Raw genomic sequence first — 21,332 nt, forward strand, 5'->3', positions numbered from 1 at the left:
AAGGATCCACATGCTAACGTTCTGAAGCAGAGGAGTTATTTACAGCTCCCCATGTCTGCTCATTAAGCGATGTTTCCATTGTTACTCCCTCCTCAGAGCACTTCATTCCCTGTGGGCCCCTGGTCTGGACAGAAAGGAAACTTTTCCTGCTGAGACTCTGTTCCTGGGGGACCAGAGTAGAACTCAGGTGAATCTAGTTTTGTATTCCTCATTGTCATGAACTTGCCTGCCTTCCAGAGGTCTAACCTCCTTGCACTTTCCCTTAACCTTGAGATGATATTGAATTTATTTAGTTGAGGGTTTACTTTACCATTTATAGCTTTGGGGTGATGTTAATAAATAAGCCAAGTGATCCTCTTCATGTGTGGTTTGGAAAGAAAAGTCTCAGTAGTGAACCTGCAGTCTGAAATAAATTCTGTTTTTGATTCTTCAAGGTGAGGGCCCCTGAGTTGATATCAAATATACCTCTGAAAAAGACTTTTAGTAGCAGAATAATGTCCCCAAAAGATTTCCACATCGTAATCGATAGAATCTGTGGATATGTCTTGTGTCATGACAATGGGGAATTAAAATTGCAAATGGTATTAACACTTGCTAGTCAGCGGACCCTAAGAAAAAGTTATTCTGATAATCAGGTGTGCTCAATAGGTCACAAGCATCCTCCAAATGTGGAAGAGGGAGGCAGAAGACTTGAGGTCAGAGAGAGAGATCTTGAGATGTCCTGTTGCTGGCTTTGAAGATAAAGGGAGGGCACAAGAGCCAGGGAGTACAGGTGGCTCTAAAGCTGGAATAGGCAAGAAAACCTATTCTCTGCAGACTTCCAGAATGCACTCCTCTCTGCTGATAGAGTGATTTTACCCCACGGAGACGTATTTCAGACTTCTGACTTCCAGAACTATCAGAAAATAAATTGATTTGTTTTAAGGAAACAGCATGGTCATTTGTTAACAATCACAACAAAAATCTAATCTTAACATTTATCTGATAACACTTTGTTGAAGGGAAATGAATTCAGCCTTGGATCTCTTTCCTTTATATTCTCTTGGATAAGGATTTTTGGTATTGAAATCCCGCTTTAAATAGAACAAGGAATCTGAAGTCACTTTGGAATTGTTCAACCCAAATAGCTGGTACAGAAAATCTCCCATGCCATGAACCGTGCTGACTCGCCAACACTAAGGCAGAGAAATTGAATCATTAATGCCACCTGTTCTATTTTAAATATTTGGGTCCAAATTTCTTCATAATTTTACATGCATATTTATCCAAATGTTCATTCTTTTCATTCATATATTTTCTCACTTTCTCTCAGGTTTCCTTGCGATAAAAAGATCACCTAATAATGAGGCTGTGTGTGTGCATATGAGTGTCCATATTTACGTGAATGAAAAATTTGTATAAACACCCACACACATATATCATAAACCTCCCCACTGAACAATTTCTTAGGAATCTACAAAATATGACCCCACATTTGTTTATTCTTACAGTAGCCCTCTGAAATTAGTTTTATTATCCCATTTATCTTCAGAAATAAGAAAACTGAGGCTCAGAAGCATTAAATTTTCATAAGTTATAGAATCAAGTAGTTAAAGCTTATTGTGCACTTTCTGGAATTACATACAAACAGAATCATTCAGAATATTCTCCTAAATTTTGTCCAACTCCTTTAATGCAACAAACTGTATACATTATTTAAAAATATTATTTTCGTGAAGTATAGTTGATGCACAATGTTACATTAGTTTCCAGTGTACAACATAGTGCTTCAGCCAACAACTCTTTATGTTATGCCGTGCTCACCACAAGTGTCAAACTGTATCCTTTAAATAGGTGCAGTTTATTATATATATAATCTTACTTCAGTGATATAACTAAAAGGTAAAAGTCTAGTGGAGCATGGCTTAGGTAGGATATAGAACACTGGTATAGCTGATCCACATTGAAGAGGGATGGTAGATATATCTTCTAACTATAAAGAAAGCAAAGTGTGTATATGGATATTGTATCAATGAAACTAAATTAAGGCAATTCACATTTGGTACATCTGCTCTAAATCACTATCAGGTACTAATTTTATATTCAAAGTACTGTTTCCCAAAGAACAAACAAAGTCCAATGTGAGTAAAAGAAAGGAAATAATAAAAATCAGAGCAGAAATAAATGACACAGAGACAAAAAATGGAAAAATTCAATGAAGCCAAGAGCTGGTCCTTTGAAAAGACAAACAAAATTGACCAACCCTTAGCCACACTCTTTTAAAAAAGAGAGAGAAAGGAGACAAAGAAATAAAATAAAAAAAACAAGAGAGGAGAAGGAACAAAGGATACCTTAGAAATGCAATTATAAGACAATATTTTGCTAAGTGAAATAAATCAATCAAAGAAAGACAATTATCGTGTGGTTTCACTCATATGTAGAATATAAGAAATAGTGCAGAGGGTAATCGGGGATGGGAGGGAACACTAAATGGGAAGAAATCAGAGAGGGAGACAAATCGTGAGAGACTCTTGACTCCGGGAAACAAACTGAAGGTTGTGGGTAGGGAGGAGGGTGGGGGGATGGGGTAACTGGGTAATGGGCAGGCAGTAAGGAGGACACTTGATGTGATGAGTACTGAGTGTTATACACAACTAATGAATCATTGAACATTATATCAAAAACTAATTATGTACTTAGTATATGTTGGCTAATTGAATTTAAATTTAAATTTTAAAAATTATGTTATGAAAAAGTATATGCCTACAAAGTGGATAACCTAGAACAAATGGATAATGTCATAGAACACAGTCTTCCAAAATGGAACCAGGAAAAGATAGAAAATCTAAACAGACCAACCATAGGTAACAAAATTTAATTGATAATCGAAAAACCACCTAAAAGTTCAGTCTACCGGACTATTAAAGAAGAGTTAATACTTATTCTCCTCAAACTATTCCAAAACACAGAAGAGGAAGGAAAGCTTTCAAATACATTGTATGAGACCAGCATTACCCTGATACTAGAACCAAACTAAGACACCACAAAAAAAAGAAAACTATAGTTCAACATCCCTGATGAAGGTAGATGCAAAAATCCTCAAGAAAATACTAGCAAATCACATGTTACAATATATTGAAAAGATAATTCACCCTGATCAGGTGGGGATTTATTTCAGGGATATAAGCATGTTTCAATATTTGTAAATCAATCAATGTCATACACCACATCAAGAAAATGAAGGCTGAAAAACATATGCTCATCTCGATAGAGGCAGAAAAAGCATTTAACAAGATTTAAAATTCACTCATGATAAAAACTCTCAACAAAGTAGGGATAGATGGAACATACCCCAACATAATAAAGTTCATATATGAAAAAACCCACAGATAACATCATGCTCAAATGTGAAAAACTGAGAGTTTTTCCCCTAATGTCAGGAACAAGGCTAAGATGCCCACTCTCAGCACTTTTATTCAACATAGTTCTGGAAGTCCTAGCCACAGCAATCAGACAAGAAAACGAAATAAGGGTCATCCATATTAGGAAAGTAAAAATTAAACTGTCACTATTTATTGATGACATGGTTTTAGGCATAGAAAATTCTAAAGACTCAACGAAGACATTACTAGAAGTAATGAATGAATTCAGTAAAGTGCAAGGTACAAAATCAATACCCAGAAATCAGTAACATTTCTACACACTAACAATAAAGTATCAGAAAGAAAAAAATGTCATTACAATGATCCCAAATAGAATAAAATACTTAGGAATAAATTTAACCAAAGAGGTGAATGATCTGTACTCCAAAATCTATAATACTGATGAAAGAAATTGAAAATGACATGAACAAATGTGACATGAACAAATGGAAATGTATACCATGATGATGGATTGGAAGAATTAATATTGTGAAATGTTCATAATACCCAATGCAATCCACAGATTTAATGCATCTCTATGAAAATACCAATAGCAGTTTTCACAAAACTAGAACAAATAATACTAACATATGTATGGAACCACAGAAGACCCTGAATAACAAAAACAATCTTGAGAAAGAAGAACAGAGCTGGATTTATCACAATATATGATTTCAAGATATATTAGAAAGCTGTAGTAATCAAAAGAGTATGGTACTGGCAGAAAAATAGACACATAGGGGGCACTTGGGTGGCTCAGTTAGTTAAGCATCTGTCTTTGGCCCAGATCGTGATCCCAGGGTCCTGGGATTGAGCCCCACATCAGGGCCACTGCTTCTCCCTCTTCTGCTGCCCCCCTTTCGTGCTTGTTCTCTCTCTCTCTCTCTCTCTCTCTCTCTCTCTCTCTCTACTGCTCTTTCTCAAATAAATAAATAAAATATTTAAAAAATAGACACATAGATCAATGGAACAGACTAGAGACCCCAGAAATAAACCCATGATTATATGGTCAATTAATCTATGACAACAGAGGCAAGAATATGGGGAAAAGACAATATTTTCAATAAAAGGTGCTGGGAAACCTGGACAGCTACATGTAAAAGTATGAAACTGGAACATTCTCTCATCACATACACAGAAATAAACTCAACATGGATTGAAGACCTAACTGTGAGATGTAGTGAAGAGAAGGGCCATATGCACCCCAATGTTTGTAGCAGCATTGTCCACAATAGCTAAATCGTGGAAGGAGCCGAGATGCCCTTCAACAGATGACTGGATTAAGAAGATGCGGTCCATATATACAATGGAATATTACTCAGCTATCAAAAAGAACAATTTCTCAACATTTGCTGCAACATGGATGGCACTGGAGGAGATAATGCTAAGTGAAATAAGTCAAGCAGAGAAAGACAATTATCATATGGTTTCTCTCATCTATGGAACATAAGAACTAGGAAGATCGGTAGGAGAAGAAAGGGATAAAGAAAGGGGGGTAATCAGAAGGGGGAATGAAGCATGAGAGACTATGGACTCTGAGAAACAAACTGAGGGCTTCAGAGGGAGGGGATGGGGGAATGGGATAGACATGTGATGGGTAGTAAGGAGGGCATGTATTGCACGGTGCACTGGGTGTTACACGCAACAAATGAATCATGGAACTTTACATCAAAAACCAGGGTTGTACTGTATGGTGACTAACATAATATAATAAAAAATATTATTATAATAAAAAAATGGATTGAAGACCTAAATGTGAGACCTGAAATCCTAAAAATCCTAGAAGAGAGCACAGCAGTAACTTCTCTGACATCAGCCATAGCAACATTTTTCTAGATAAGCCTCCTATGTTTAGGGACAAAAAAGCAAAAATTAACTATTGGGACAACATCAAAATTAGTACTTTTACACAGCAAAGGAAACAGTCAATAAAACAAAACTACAACCTATTGAATGGGAGAAGATATTTGCAAATGATAAATATCTGATAGGGAGTTAATATCTAACCCTTAAAAATACGTAAACTCCTACAACCTACCTCCAAAAAAGCCAATCAATTGAATTAAAAAATGGGCAGAGGATCCAAACAGATATTTCTCTAAAGAAGACCTACAAATGGCCAACAGGCAAATGAAAAGCTGCTCAACATCACTCATCAGTAGGGAAATGTAAATCAAAACCCCAATGAGATATCACCTCACACCTGTCAGAGTGGCTAAAATACAAAACACAAGAAACAACAAGTGTTGGTGAGGATGTGGAGAAAAAGGAACCCTTGAGCACTATTGGTGGGAATGCAAGCTGGTACAGTCACTGTGGAGATGATTATGAAGGTTCCTTAAAAACTTAAAAATAGAACCACCATATGATCCAATAATTCCACTACTGTTTACAAAGAAAACAAAGACACTAATTTGAAAATATATACACACCCTTATGTTCATTGGAGTATTATTTACGATACCCAAGATATGGAAACAACCAAGTGTCTATATAAATACATGAATGGGTAAAGAAAATGTGGCACACACACACACACACACACACACACACACACACACACACACACACACACTTTGAGGATTTCTCAGCCATCAAAAAGGATGAGTTCAGGACATTTGAGGCAACATGAATGGACATAGAGGATATATTATGCTAAGTGAAGTAAGTCACCCTGAGAAAGACAAATACCATATAATTCCACTCCTAAGTGGAATCTAAAAGAATGAACAAAAAGCAGAACCAGACCTATAAATATACAGAACATGATGATGGTTTCTAGAGAGGAGGAGTGTGCGGGGATGTGCCGAGTGAAGGGGGAGGGTATAGGCTTCCAGTTAAGAAATAGAGCTACTCTATGACCCAGCAATTGCACTACTGGGTATTTACCCCAAAGATACAGATGTAGTGAAAAGAAGGGCCATATGCACCCCACTGTTCATAGCAGAAATGTCCACAATAGCCAAACTGTGGAAGGAGAAAACATGTCCTTCATTAGATGAATGGATAAAGAAGGTGCGATTCATACATACAATGGAACATTACTCAGCCATCAGAAAGAATGATTACCCACCATTTGCATTGACATGAATGGAACTGGAGGAGATTATGCTAAGTGAAATAAGTCAAGCAGAGAAAGACAATTATCATATGTTTTCACTTATTTGTGGGACATAGTAATAACAGGGAGATAATTAGGAGAAGGAAGGGAAAAACAAAGGGGGGGAACAGAGGGGGAGACAAAACATGAGAGAATATGGACTCCAGGAAACAAACTGAGGGTTTTTTTGTGGGGGGGGATGGGCTAGGCCGGTGATGGGTATTAAGGAGGGTATGTATTGCATGGAGCACTGGGTGTTACACACCAACAATGAATCATGGAACACTACATCAAAAGCTAATGATGTACTGTAGAGTGACTAACACATCATAATATAAATAAATAAATAAATAAATAAACAAACAAACAAACAGAAATTCCAGTTAAGGAATGAATAAGTCATGAGAATAAAAAGCACAGCATAAGGAATACATCAATGATATTGTAACAGTGATGTATTGGGACACATTTCAAAGCAGTAGTCTCCTTGGGTCTTCCTTCCCTTCTCTATTTTTCTTCAGGTTATGTCTTGGGTTCCCCTTTTCACTTTATAACCAGTAATTTTCACTTGGCCTGAATACAAGATGGTATTTTCTCAGTAATCTTCAATAATGGTTTCGATTTTTTAAAATAAAAGCTCACGAAATTAATATCTATCCTCATAGTGGTGGGATATGCGCTTATTCAGGGAATGTCCTAAAACTCATTTACACAGATGTTTTCTCAGGTCACCTGAGTAAAATCAACTCAAAGATTTGTCCCCACTTTTTTTCCTGATCTGTTTCACTTTCCATCTAGTCACATTCACTTTACTAAATTTCTCTCTTCTCCCACGATATAGATTCCTTGAATTTCAGAACTGTGTCTTACCTATCTTTGAAACTGCCATGCATAGTACAATTCTCAGGATGGAGTTTATGCTCAGTGAATATTTGTTGAGTGAAAGAGAGATGGACGGGTGGTTAAATACAGTCAGGACCAGGGGAAAAAATTGTATCGATTTAATGAAAGCTTTTGAGCTAGAAGAGAAATTTGGTGGTTTTTGTTTTTTAGTTTGTTTAGTGTAGACTTGCGTGGAGCCAAAGGTGAGGCTTGAACTCACAACCCTGAGATCAAGATCTGAGCTGAGATCAAGATTCAGCCTTTGATCTGACTGAGGCCCAAGGTGCCCCAAGATATTTGGCTCTTGATATGGATTTTGATAACAATAAATAATAATAGCACTCTGCCAGCACTGTTTAAGTGTTTATACTTATTATCTCATGTAAGTTTTCCAAAATACTAATGTGATTAGTATCATTCTCCATTTATTATGGAGGAGGAGGAGGAGGAGGAGAAGTTTATGGTATCTAGCTGACTCACTCAAGGTCATGGCTGTGGTGAAAAGGCTCAGCCCTTCTGAGGTCTGTGCAGGGCTGCCAGCTTAAGCTGCTCTCTTAGGCATCACATTATGCTGCCCCCAGCCGTTATCTTATTATAATAACAGTTTAACCCAAAAACATAAATGCACACTTCTAGAAGTCAGCACCCAAGCTAAGAAATGTTCTGTCTCTAGGGGCTGCAACCTTAGAAATAATCCAACCCTACACTGAATTTTTTAAGGTTTCCTTAATATTATACCTTCACTTCATTTGATGTTACAAAGTTTAGCACATTTTGGCATTTATATATTTATTCACATATATTTTTCCTATATTTTTGGTTTGCATTTTTATATCATTTCTCATTTTAGGTACTTTTATTATTGGATTAAAATTTTTTTTACATGTCTACACTTTTTGTTCTGTAACATCCAATGTGTTCTATATATTTTCCTTAGTTTTACACTTGTTTTTAAATTATCTTCATTTTCAGACCTATAGGTTTTCACCCACTGGAATCCATCAATTATTATTCTCAGTTATTTTATTTCTGTCTAGTTTATGTTAAGAGGATTAATCTAATCTTTCTTCTAATATAAGTCTGCTGTTATTTGATATTTTCTTACAAGTTCTTTTTAGTCATATCATTTTTCTACAAGTTCACTTACTTTATGACAACCAGTGGTCAACATTAACATAGAAATTTAATGTTCTGAGATGCCCTTCAACAGATGACTGGATTAAGAAGTTGTGGCCCATATATACAATGGAATATTACTCAGCTATCAAAAAGAATGAGTTCTCAACATTTGCTGCAACATGGACGGCACTGGAGGAGATAATGCTAAGTGAAATAAGTCAAGCAGAGAAAGACAATTATCATATGGTTTCTCTCATCTATGGAACATAAGAACTAGGAAGATCAGTAGGGGAGGAAAGGGATAAAGAAAGGGGGGTAATCAGAAGGGGGAATGAAGCATGAAAGACTATGGACTCAGAAACAAACTGAGGGCTTCAGAGGGGAAGGGGGTGGGGGAATGGGATGGACTGTTGATGGGTAGTAAGGAGGGCACATATTGCATGGTGCATTGGGTGTTATAAGCAATGAATGAATCGTTTTATGCTATTATTCACCTAGGTGTTCAGAAAACATACCACAGCCACTGACAAACACTGATTAGGAAACACGTATCTCCTAAGGGAGTCTACATGGAAAGACAAATTTGAATAAATAGACTGAACTGATATAGTCTTAGTGTCACAGACGACCACAAATATGTGGATGCATTTTCTTTGGGCAAATACCCAGTAGTGCAATTCCTGGATTGTAGGGTATTTCTATTTTTAATTTTTTGACCAACCTCCCTACTGTGTTCCAACTGGCTGCACCAGTTTGCATTCCCATCAACAACATAAGAGGGTTCCCCTTTTTCCACATCCTTGCCAACATCTGTTGTTTCTTGTGTTGTTGATTTTAGCCATTCTGACAGGTATGAGGTGATATCTCATTGTGATTTAGATCTGTATTTCCCTGATAATGAGTGATGTTGAGCATCTTTTCATGTGTCTGTAAGGCATCTGTATGTCTTCTTTGAAAAATGTCTGTACATGTCTTCCAGATGTTTTTAATGGAATTATTATTATTTTTTTGGCATTAACTTGTACAAGTTCTCAATGTATTTTGAATATTAACCTGTTATTGGATATATCATTTGAAAATATCTTCTCCCGGGGCGCCTGGGTGGCACAGTGGTTAAGCATCTGCCTTCGGCTCAGGGCGTGATCCCAGCGTTATGGGATCGAGCCCCACATCAGGCTCCTCTGCTAGGAGCCTGCTTCTTCCTCTCCCACTCCCCCTGCTTGTGTTCCCTTTCTCGCTGGCTGTCTCTCTCTGTCAAATAAATAAATAAAATCCTTTAAAAAAAAATCTTCTCCCATTAGATAAGTTGCCTTTTGTTTTGTTGATTGTTTCTTTTGCTGTGCAGATGTTTTTGTTTTTTGTTTGTTTTTGTAATTCAAGATGTTTTATTCAAGGGAAGCTAGGGATGTACTGTATGGTGACTAACATAATATAATAAAAAATATTATAAAAATTTTTAAAAACATGCTTCCAGATGTTTTATTTTGATGTAGCCATTTATGACATGGATGGATCTAAATGGATAATGGTAAGTGAGATCAGTCAGTCAGAGAAAGACAAATACCATGTGATTTCACTCATATGTGGAATTTAAGGAACAATACAAACAAAGAAAAAAGAGATAAACAAAAAAACAGACTCTTCAATATGGAGAACAAAGTGGTTGTAGCTGGAGGGGAGGTGGGTGGGGAGATGGGTGAAATAGGTGATGGGGATTAAGAGTACACTTCTCATGATGTCTTCTGAGTAATGTACAGAATTACTGAATCATTATATTCTACACCTGGATCTTATATTACACTGTATGTTAATTATACTGGAATTAAAAATATATAAAACATTTAAGAAATACAAATATGAGGGGCACCTGGGTGGTTCATTCGGTTATGTGTCTGCCTTAGCCTCAGGTCATGATCCCCGGGTCCTGGGACCGAGCCCTGCATCAGGCTCCCTGCTCAGGAGCTCCCTTTTCCCAATATTTGTCACAGATGCTGAGGGATGGTGAATGAACAATACCAGCATCATCCATTTCTTCCCTCCTACCTGCTCAGAAATCTCTTTCCCCTGTGTGATCAGAGGACACTTCACAGGAGAGCTGGATGTCCTGCTGGTCCTGTGGTTCAGAGTCACCAGTTCTTCTGCACAAATATGCACGTCCTTCACACTCTCCCAGTGACCCGCAAGGGAGCCCACATGTAGGCACTTGTTCATAAAGTCATTGGAAATAAATTTGAACCACAGAATGATCATGACTGATTTCCTTATTGTCAGATCCTGTGCCACAAATAAAAAACAACACATGTTCTAACTGCCTCAGGTCTGTTCACTTGGATGATTGCGTCAGTCAGCTCTCGCTGTGTAACCGGCTGTCCTTGCCAAATGGGATAGCATAATACCTTTACAGTCAAATGGAATTATATGCTGGGGAGTGTTTCTGATCTCTGGTGGATCCTCATGGGTCTGGGGTCAGGTGTGAATCTCTGTGTTGTGTTTCTAAGGCTCATCTATGGTGTCGTGTGAGGCTGTAGTGCTCTTCTGTCTCAGCCACTTTATGGGCTCTTGTTACTGCATTTCCATATGTAGGTTAATCTTCATTTCATAGGAAAAAATGGTTTGTCATGTGAATTACCTAAATTTAATTCCATTGTTCATACATCCATATTAACCCTTGGCTTTCTTTCCCATTAGAAGTGTTATTTTCCTCCCCTCTTAAGTGAGAATCAGCTGTCTATGCTCTAGATCCTACCCGTAGCCATGCACCATTAGATCTGTTCCAGTGAACTAAATAAATGGAGTATAATGATACACAATAACTTGCATATGTAAACTGTACACTTTGGCGAATTAAAGGATCTACATGAAAATGAAGAATATGTTGTGCAAATTTCTATTTCTGTGTAACTTATGACTGTATACAAGTTTTAGCTGCTTTGCTAGGTAATTACTAAACATTTAGTATCCTGAGCATCATATTCCTTATTTCTGAAGGTAACATGGGATTCTAAACATGACTTCATATGGACATTGTCAGAAATGAATAAAATGTGTGGAACTTCCTTTTTTATCTGAAAGAAAACATTTGAGGGTAAAGGTTCTGTCTTGTGTATGTGTGTGTTTCCATGCATTTTCTTCCAAATAAGCTCATCACATGTGTTCACACACAGATGCATTTATGATTTCATCTTTTATGTTGAAAGGAATCTTGAGAAAGCTGGAGAGGATAGCACTGAAAAGAATGCACTTTGGAATGTACATGAAATAAAAGGATGCAGAAATACAGACAAAGATTTGAACTACAATGAGTGACCTTAATTTTGATCATGAGTTCCTTTCTATGTCACTGCCTCAAAGTCCTCATAGTCAGATCACAGACACATTTATGACATAAGGAATTCACTGTACTAGCTGATCGGGCAGAATATCTTCATATGATTTAAATTTACCTTCCTACCTACTGTGGGCCTTAACATAAAATTGCCCTTAGCCAAGAGAAGCTGATAGGTGAATTGAGAGACTTAAACTCAGTTCTCGCAAATAATTTTTTCACTATGCCCATAGGAGATTCCTCCGGCTGCTGTAAAATATCCCCACACTAGTGGCTTAAAACAAACACAGATGTGCTCTTACAGTTCTGGAGGCAGAAGCTTGGAAGGGCTAATAGCAAGATGTCTGCAGGGCTGAGTTCCTTCTACAGGCTCAAGGGAGGATCTCTTTCCTTTCCAATTCCAGTCTCTCTTGCTGGCCGCCTGATTCCTGGGCTCCTGGCTCTTCCTCCACCTTCCGAGACAGCAGGGCAGCATTTTCATGCTCTCTCTGACACCAACTCTTTTGTCTCCCTCGTCAACATTTGGAGGACTGTGCAATTACCTTTATCCCATCTGGACAATCATAGCTAATATTTTTATCCTTTTATCTTTTTAAAACTGTGCATTTATTCTTAATTTATTTTAATTGAAGTGTATTTAACATAGAGTGTTTTATTCATTTCAGGGGTATACTATACTGATTCTACAATTCTATACATTTCTCAGTACTGATTAAGATCGGTATACTCTTTTTTTAAAGTTTTTATTAAATTCTAGTTAGTAACATACAGCAAAATATTAGTTTCAGGTGTATTATTTAGTGATTCGACACTGCTATAAAATACCCAGTGGTCATCTCCAGTGTTCTCCTCAATTGCAATGAACACTTTCACCCACCTCTTAACCATTTTTAAAAATTTAATAATTTTATTTTATTTTTACTTTTATGTAAGCTCTATGCCCAGTGCAGAGCCCAGTGCAGGGCTTGAATGCTTGACCCTGAGATCAAGACCTGAGCTGAGATCAAGAGTCAGGGGCTGGATCAACTGAGCCACCCAGGTGCCCCTTAATCATTTTTAAGTGCACAGCTCAGCAGGATTAGATATATTCACATTGTTTTGAGCTGGCACCACCATTTATTGCAGAACTCTTCATCTGGTGAACCTGAAGCTCTATACCTAAATACATACCTATATAAATATTTAATATTTACATTTATATAAATATATAAATATAAATAAATAGATATATTAAAATATTTATTTATTTAAATTACCAAAATTAAATTTGGTAATTTAATTACCAAAATATTTTTCGGTAATTAATTTAATTACCAAAATATTTTATACGTTAAGATGAAACTACAGCTCTTAATATATCTTAAAGCATTGAACTCTTAACTGTTTTGACAGAAGTGTTATGCAGGCCAAGTCATGGTTTTATATCAAAGCAATACAGTTCTTCACCTTGTTGAAGGCGGGGGAGTAGCAATCTTCTGGACACAACAGTGCAGTGTCCCACCATGAGTCAACATTTGGGAGACCCAAGGAGCCTAGTCAAGAAAAATTCTTCACTCTTAGATTTGGAGAAATCTCTAACTCAGGGTTGGGATAAGGTGCTAGGAGGTTAGCTCTGTGGGAGGCAGGTGAGTTCAGGGAAGAGTAATGACTGGTTTCACCTGACTCATAAGCTGGTGTCTTGGGAACAGGCAATTACAGGGGAAAAAAAAATCCTATCTGTGCAGAGCAATGTCTCACGGGGGATGATGTACTCAGGGGTTGGAATAACAGGAAGGAAATATACCTAATTATCAGATAGGGAGCTGTAAATATCTCTTCTGCTGTTGTCCCTCAGCAGGTGCAACCTTGGACTGAATGGGACACGGGTATTTCTTCTGGAGTCCTAAGTCTGGGTAGGAGACTACTACTGTGTTGTTTGAGAACAGAGTTCAGTCTCCCTCATAAGCCATCGAGGGAGAAATTTGGACTTCCACACAGAGCACCCCATGCAGGTGAGTCTGAAAACCCAGCAGGTGCTGCAGGAAAGAGCCAGTGAGAATAGAAGGGTGAGAATATTTACCTGAAGCCACCGGAGAGACAACCCAGCCTAGCCCAGCACCAGGACATCACTTGTTGGCTTGCTTGATATCCTGAAGAATAGATTTATTTATGATCCTAAAAAGAATAGTAAACATTGAGGTCAGCCATGCAGAGGAAATTGTTGAGGATTAACTAGTGCTGCTGGAAGAGTGATGATGGGTGGTAGAAAGTGGTCCAATAAAAGTAGAACATGAGTTCAAGGATCTTTGCAATTAAGGAGAATAGAGATATAGTGTATTAGCTACAAGGGTTAAGCAGTCAAGTGAGGGCATTCCTTTTATTCTTTCTGAGCCAAGGACAATTTGAGCGTGTTCCCATATTGATGAGAAAGATCCAGACCAAGGGATTATGCAACATACATTTCATAGTGTCCTTTTTCATGCTGGGCATTCCAATAATTTTTTAAATTATTATATTCAGTTAGCTACTGTAGAGTGCATCATTAGTTTTTGATGTAGTGTTCAGTGATTCATTAGTTATGTATAACACCCAGTGCTCATCACAACACGTGCCCTCCTAATACCCATTACCCTCTTACCTCCTCCCCCTCTTCCCTCCCCCCTTCCCTCTGAAACTCTCCGTTTGTATCCTGGGATACATAGTCTCTCAACCGATCCCCTGAATTTAGCTGGATATCTTCCAATCATTTTTTTTAATGTAATAGGTGAAAGGGGATATATTAAAAAAGCTTTACGTTGCAATTATTTCCTTACTGGTGAGGATGAATATACTTGTGGGTTTCTTAGACATTTGCTTTTTCTATTGTAAATTGTCTGTGCCGGTTCTGTGATTTTGTTTGGTAGATTCTGAGTGCTTATATTCCTGTTGATTGCATTTGTTTCAGATGTAAGAATTGGAGTTTTTCCAGCCATTTTACTGTTTGATGTTCAGTTCCTTTATGTATGTGTAGATGTATTCAGGAGTACTAGGAAAGTTCTTATCTTTTGTGTGCTCAAACCTATCATTTGGTTATATTTTCCTCCCTCCTCTTGCTTAAGTGTAGAACTTTCTTCTGCAACATTTGAGTTAATAAATGACCTTTTATACATATTTCCAATGTGCCTTCACAGTTCTGTTATTCTGTTAAACCTTTTGGCTTTTTGCAATTTGATCTATTTCTCAAAGTCATATCACACACAGCCACGATTTGGAAGTTACACTTCTTTATCATTTGACTAACATTCACATTTTCTTCCTAAAGTAATATGAATTAATATATATTTACATAAGATGAAATTATATCTTTAGATAATGTTTCCTACCCATTTTAAAATACTTTTTGTTATATTCTTTTATTTTCAAGTTTGTACGTTTTTTTAAAGTAACCTTTATACCAACTCAAAGTCAAACTCACAACCCCAAGATCAAGAGCTCAATGGTCTGCTCACTGAAGCAGCCAGACACCCCTCTTTCCAAGTCTTTAGTGCTTTGATTCTTCAGTCACCATCAGTGACCCACACTAATGTCATTCCATCAATGCTACTTTTTTTTACTGTTAATTTTTTATTATTTTTTATTATGTTCAATTGGCCAACGTATAGTAGTCCATCTTTAGTTTTTTGATGTAGTGTTCAACGATTCATTAGCTACATATAACATGCAGTGCTCATCACGTCATGTGCCCTCCTTAGTACTATTTAATCCTCTCTATAAAGTTAGCTTTAGATCGTTATTGTGTTTCATAGAGTTGTCTGAAACAGCTCCATGCCTAACCTATTCTCATTCTCACTGCTATCCTTTGTTCTATAAGCTCTTAGCTTCTTTTACAATTTATGTTTCTATATTATGCACACACAAGTATTCATGCACTTTTATACAAATTCATGTATAGAATCTTATACACGTTGTAAATAGTCTTTGGGCTCTGGTGCAGTCTGTTTTTTTATAGCTTTTCTCCCTCAGTAGTGCCTTACAGACTTGCCTCCATCAACCGGTATAATGCTAATTCATTACTTCAGTGATTGCATAATATTTCAGGGTGTGGCTGAGTCATTTACACTTTTGAGGGTTTTTCATATGCTTTCTCATTAAATTGCTATTATACCTATTATACAAAAAATACTTTGAAATCGAGTTAAAATGCTGGTTCTCCACTGGGGTCAATTTTGTCCTCCAGGGGACTTTGAGCAATGTCCAGAGACATTTTAGGCTGTCAGACTGGGGAGGTGTCACTAGAGGCCAGAGATGCTCTAAACATCCGGCAAGGCCCAGGACAAACCCCAGCACAGAGACTGATCTGGGCCACAATGTCAGTAGTGCTGAGATGAGAAACCCAGAGGTAAACAATGCATATCTATATCTCTAATACTTATACCTGTTTTCAGATTATTTCCCCTAAATGTTATAGCATGTCACATTTATGCTATGAAAACTAAAGAATCCCACTTTGCTACCTGTTTAAAAGTTCCAATCCCAATTGATGTGACAGCTCATTAAGTTGTTTAACAGGCTGATGGGTGTGGAAGGGATTTCATGTTGTTTTCGTGAACTATTAGTGAGTTTGAGCAAAATCCATATAGTTGGTCACCATCTTTATTTGCACATTATGATTATAGGCCCATATATTATATGCCCATTTTATACAGGTGTCAGCATTTCAAGTGATTTTTACAGATTCCTGTTTCTCCATTGAATTGTATGGAGATATTTTGGCTGTAAAAAATGTTTTAAATGCTATTAGATAATGTATAACTATAATATAATCAATGTATAACTTATTTTTCAGTTTCTTGCCTTAATTAAGATGGTTTTGTCTAGGGGCGCCTGGGTGGCTCAGTCGTTAAGCGTCTGCCTTCGGCTCAGGGCATGATCCGGCGTTGTGGGATCGAGCCCCACATCAGGCTCCTCCGCTATGAGCCTGCTTCTTCCTCTCCCACTCCCCCTGCTTGTGTTCCCTCTCTTGCTGGCTGTCTCTCTCTCTGTCGAATAAATAAATAAAATCTTAAAAAAAAAAGATGGTTTTGTCTATAGAATTTATTTTATTTTTTTAATTTTGTGGATTTTTTGGTAATTTAAAAGACTGAATTTTTTTATTATTTACAGTTTATTTTTAATTTCAATATAATTGACATGCAGTGTTATATAGGTTTCAGGAATATAATATAGGGATTCAACAATTGTCCACATTACTCAGTGCTCATCATGATAAGTGTACTCTTAATCCCCTTCACCTATTTCACCCATCCCCCCACCCACCTCCCTTCTGATAACCAGCAGTTTGTTCTCAATATTTAAGAGTCATCCATGTTGTTGCACATGCCAAGATCTCATTTGTACTGTTTATACCCTTTATCTGCCTGAACCCAACTTACTTCTGGCAACTACCAGTTTGTTCTGTGTATTTAAGTGTCTGTCTGTTCATTTGTTCTGTTTTTCAGATTACACATACAAGTGAGATCATATTGTATTTGTCTTTGTTTAATTATTTCACTTAGTATAGCCCCTTCTAGACCCACCCATGTTGTTGCAAATAGCAAGCACTCATTCTTTTTTATGGCTGAGCAATATTCTATTGCATATATCTATATCTATATGTAATCTATCCATATCTATATCTATATCTATCTATATCTATACACCACATATTCTTTACCCATTCATCTATCGGTGGACACTTGGGCTGCATCCATATCTTGGCTATTGTAAGCAATGCTGCAATAAATAAATAAGCAATGCTGCAATAAATATGCAATAAATATGGCTATTGTAAGCAATGCTGCAATAAATGCACATATATTTTTGGATTAGTGCTTTTGTCCTCATTGTGTAAACACCCAGTACCAGAATTACTTGATCATGTGGTATTTCTATTTTTATTTTTCTAAGGTACCTCCATACTGTTTTCCACAGTAGCTGCACCAATTGGCATTCTCGCCAACAGTGCACGAGTGTTCCCTCTACTCCACATCCTCACCAACACTTGTATTTCTTGTCATTTTATACTAGCCGTTCTGAATGGTGTGAAGTGATATTGTTATTCTATTGAACATCGTGTAGATGGAATTATTTTATTTACTTCTCAGATGGTTCACTGTTTGTAGGTAGGTATGCAGCTGATGTTTTGAAGATGGTTTACTATCCAGTTATTTGGCTGAATTAATTTATTAGTTCTATTACTGTTGTGGCATCTTTAGGATTTTCTAAATAGAGGATCACACCAACTGCATAGATAAATTTATTTCTTCTTTTCCAGTCTGGATGCTTTTTATTTCTTTTTCTTTCTTTAATTGCTCTGTTTAGAACTTCCAGTGATATATTGAGTACAAGTCAGGAAAACAGGCATACTTGCCTTGTTCCTGATCATACAGGAAAAATGTTCACTATATCCCATCGAGTATCATGTTTGTTGTGGGTTTTTCATAAAAGGCTTTATCTTGAGATAGTTTCCTTCTATTCCTAATTTGTAGTGTTTTTATCATATTCCATACACAAATATAAACATTAATTTCTTGAGTGCAGAATATAAGTGATAATATATCTGCCAGGTTAGTACTGCATAATTGTGTCATGTACTTTCTTATTTTGGTAGTCACATCGATGACATGGAACTAGAGAATGATACACGAATTTCAGAATTTCTTCTTCTGGGATTTTCTGAGAAACCAGAATTGCAGCCCTTTCTGTTTGGGCTGTTCCTATCCATGTACCTGATCACTGTGTGTGGAAACCTGCTCCTCATCCTGGCCGTCAGCTCTGACCCCCACCTCCACACCCCCATGTACTTCTTCCTGGCCAACCTGTCCTTTGCAGACATCTGTTTCACCACCACCACCATCCCCAAGATGCTGGTGAATATACAGACTCAGAGAAAAGTCATAACTTATGACAGCTGCATCATGCAGATATACTTTTTCACACTTTTTATAGGTTTGGACAACTTCCTCCTGACTGTGATGGCCTATGACCGCTTTGTGGCCATCTGTCACCCCCTGCACTACATGGTCATCATGAACCCCCGGCTCTGTGGACTGCTGGTTCTGGTGTCCTGGATCATAAGTGCCCTGCATTCCTTGCTAGAAAACTTAATGGTGTTGCGGCTGTCCTTCTGTACAGTTTTGGAAATTCCCCACTTTTTCTGTGAACTCAATCAGATAATACAACTTGCCTGTTCTGACACCTTTTTTAATGACGTGGTGATATATTTTGCAACTGTGCTGCTTGTTGGTTGTCCCCTGGCTGGAATCCTTTACTCTTATTTTAAGATAGTTTCCTCTATACATGGGATCTCATCAGCTGAAGGGAAGTACAAAGCATTTTCCACCTGTGCATCTCACCTCTCAGTTGTCTCCTTATTTTATTGTACAGGTCTAGGTGTGTACCTTAGCTCTGCTGCTCCCCAGAGTTCCCATGCAAGTGCAGTGGCCTCAGTGATGTACACAGTGGTCACACCCATGCTGAACCCCTTTATCTACAGTCTGAGGAACAAAGACATAATGGGGGCTTTACGTATATTTTTCAGGGGGAAGCCATAAAAGGGACATTTTTCAAGATGCACTTGTGAAAATTAAGGCCAGCTGTTCTTCTCTAAATTTTTTTTTGTCTAAATTTCTACATTCCTAACATTCCACATGAAAGCAAGTGCTCATTCTTTTCATTTCTTTACCCTCCAAGTTTCTCTAAAGCTATCTTTCAACACGATAGGTAATAATGAATTATAATGAGGGTTACAAGTCTTGTGGATTTACATCCATGTGTGAGAGTGTGTTTTCTTGAAATGATTATGTACGTGCATATACATACATTTATTTACACACACCCAACCCTTAGTCTTGAGCATTCTTTGGATCCAACAAGATATTTCCACACATTTCATCATTCCTTACAACATCCCTTGATGTTATGCTTATGATTCCACATAGTCTTCAGAAGAAAATGAGATGATGGAGGGATTACACCCAAACAATTGCATAACAGAGCAGTTAGAACTTACTGTGGGCCTTCTGGACTTCTATGGTATAGAACCATGTAGTGTTTCCCGGTGAGTTTTCAATGACTCTTTCATTCCTAACATTGTACACTTTATTTATTTATTTATTTATTTATTTATTTATTTATTTAATTTATTTTTGGAAAGCTCCAGTTACAATTTGTTTATTTCCTGTTTTAAAAATAATTTTTATTTTGTTATATTAGTCACCATATAGTACATCCCCAGTTTTTGATGCAATGTTCCATGATTCATTATTTGTGTATAACACCCAGTGCACCATGCAATATGTGCCCTCCTTACTACCCATCACCAGCCTATCCCAGTCCCCCAACCCCCTCCCCTCTGAAGTCCTCAGTTTGTTTCCCAGAGTCCATAGTCTCTCGTGGTTCATTCCCCCTTCTGTTTACCCCACTTCATTCTTCCCTTCCTTCTCCTACCTATCTCCCTGGTATTTCTTATGTTCCATAAATGAGTGAAACCATATGATAATTGTCTTTCTCTGCTTGACTTATTTCACTTAGCATAATCTCCCCCAGTCCCGTCCATGTTGCTGCAAATGTGTAATCATTCTTTCTGATGGCTGAGTAATATTCCGTTGTATATATGGACCAGATTAAGAAGATGTAGTCCATATGTACACTTAAAATATGTACAGTTTATCACATGTAATAATGCTTCAGTAAATTAATTGGTATTTAAATATTCTGGTGGTACATGACTCAGGGTCAGACTCGGAGTACAGTTAGCTGGGTCACACTTAACATGGTGGGAGATCTCTCTTCCAACTGTGAAAAAAATCAAAGGTTCACATGTAGATATTAAAATAGTGGAATTATTCTGCCAGGAAGATGATGGAAGAGTAGGGGATGTTCGTATCTCCTGGTTCCCTGAATTCAGCTAGATATCTATCTAATCTTTCTGAACACCTGTGAATTCAACCTGATATCTAAGAAAAGAATTGATTCAATAATACAAATAAAAAAGCGACCAGTTTTTCAAGGTAGGAGGTGCAGAGAAGTGAATCTGAGGGGACTTAGTAGAAGATAAACTGTGAGAGTTGGAGGGGGCAAGATAGTGGCAGAGTAGGGGACCTCATTTCATCTGGTCCCTCAAAATTAGCTGGATATTTATCAAACCACCCTGTACACACACAAATTCAACCTGAGATGCAAGAAGATTTATGTGGATCTCTACAAGCAGAAAAATGACTACTTTTTGCAAGGTAGGGAGTGGGAAACCTTGAACCTTTGGGGGAAATATTAGAATATAAATGGAGGAAGGAAGGAGCCTCCATAAACCAGCCACTGGAAAACGATATAACACCAGTGCACAAAATTGGGACCCTTAGAAATCTGCTCCAATAAGAGACATCCCTTTCTGAAAAGGGCACAAGGGATGAATAGAATAGAATTCTAGGTGGATCATTGTGGTCTCAGGATTCCAGGAGACTCAGAAAGTAGAGGAGAACCTGAACCAATAGAGTGCCCAAGCAATGGA

General features: G+C 37.4%; 1 protein-coding gene across 1 annotated transcript; it reads left to right on the top strand.

Annotated features, from left to right (window-relative positions):
- The first annotated feature begins 18,403 nt into the window (after positions 1 to 18,403).
- LOC123796229 (olfactory receptor-like protein OLF4) lies at positions 18,404 to 19,377 on the top strand. Its single transcript, XM_045803642.2, has one exon. The coding sequence runs from the start codon at positions 18,448 to 18,450 to the stop codon at positions 19,375 to 19,377; it is 930 nt and encodes a 309-aa protein (XP_045659598.1). The 5' UTR covers positions 18,404 to 18,447.
- The last annotated feature ends 1,955 nt before the right edge of the window (positions 19,378 to 21,332 follow it).

The sequence above is a fragment of the Ursus americanus genome, chromosome 14 (assembly GCF_024610735.1).
Source record: "Ursus americanus isolate L20-20 chromosome 14, mUrsAme1.1.p, whole genome shotgun sequence".
Classification (NCBI taxonomy): Eukaryota; Metazoa; Chordata; class Mammalia; order Carnivora; family Ursidae; genus Ursus; species Ursus americanus.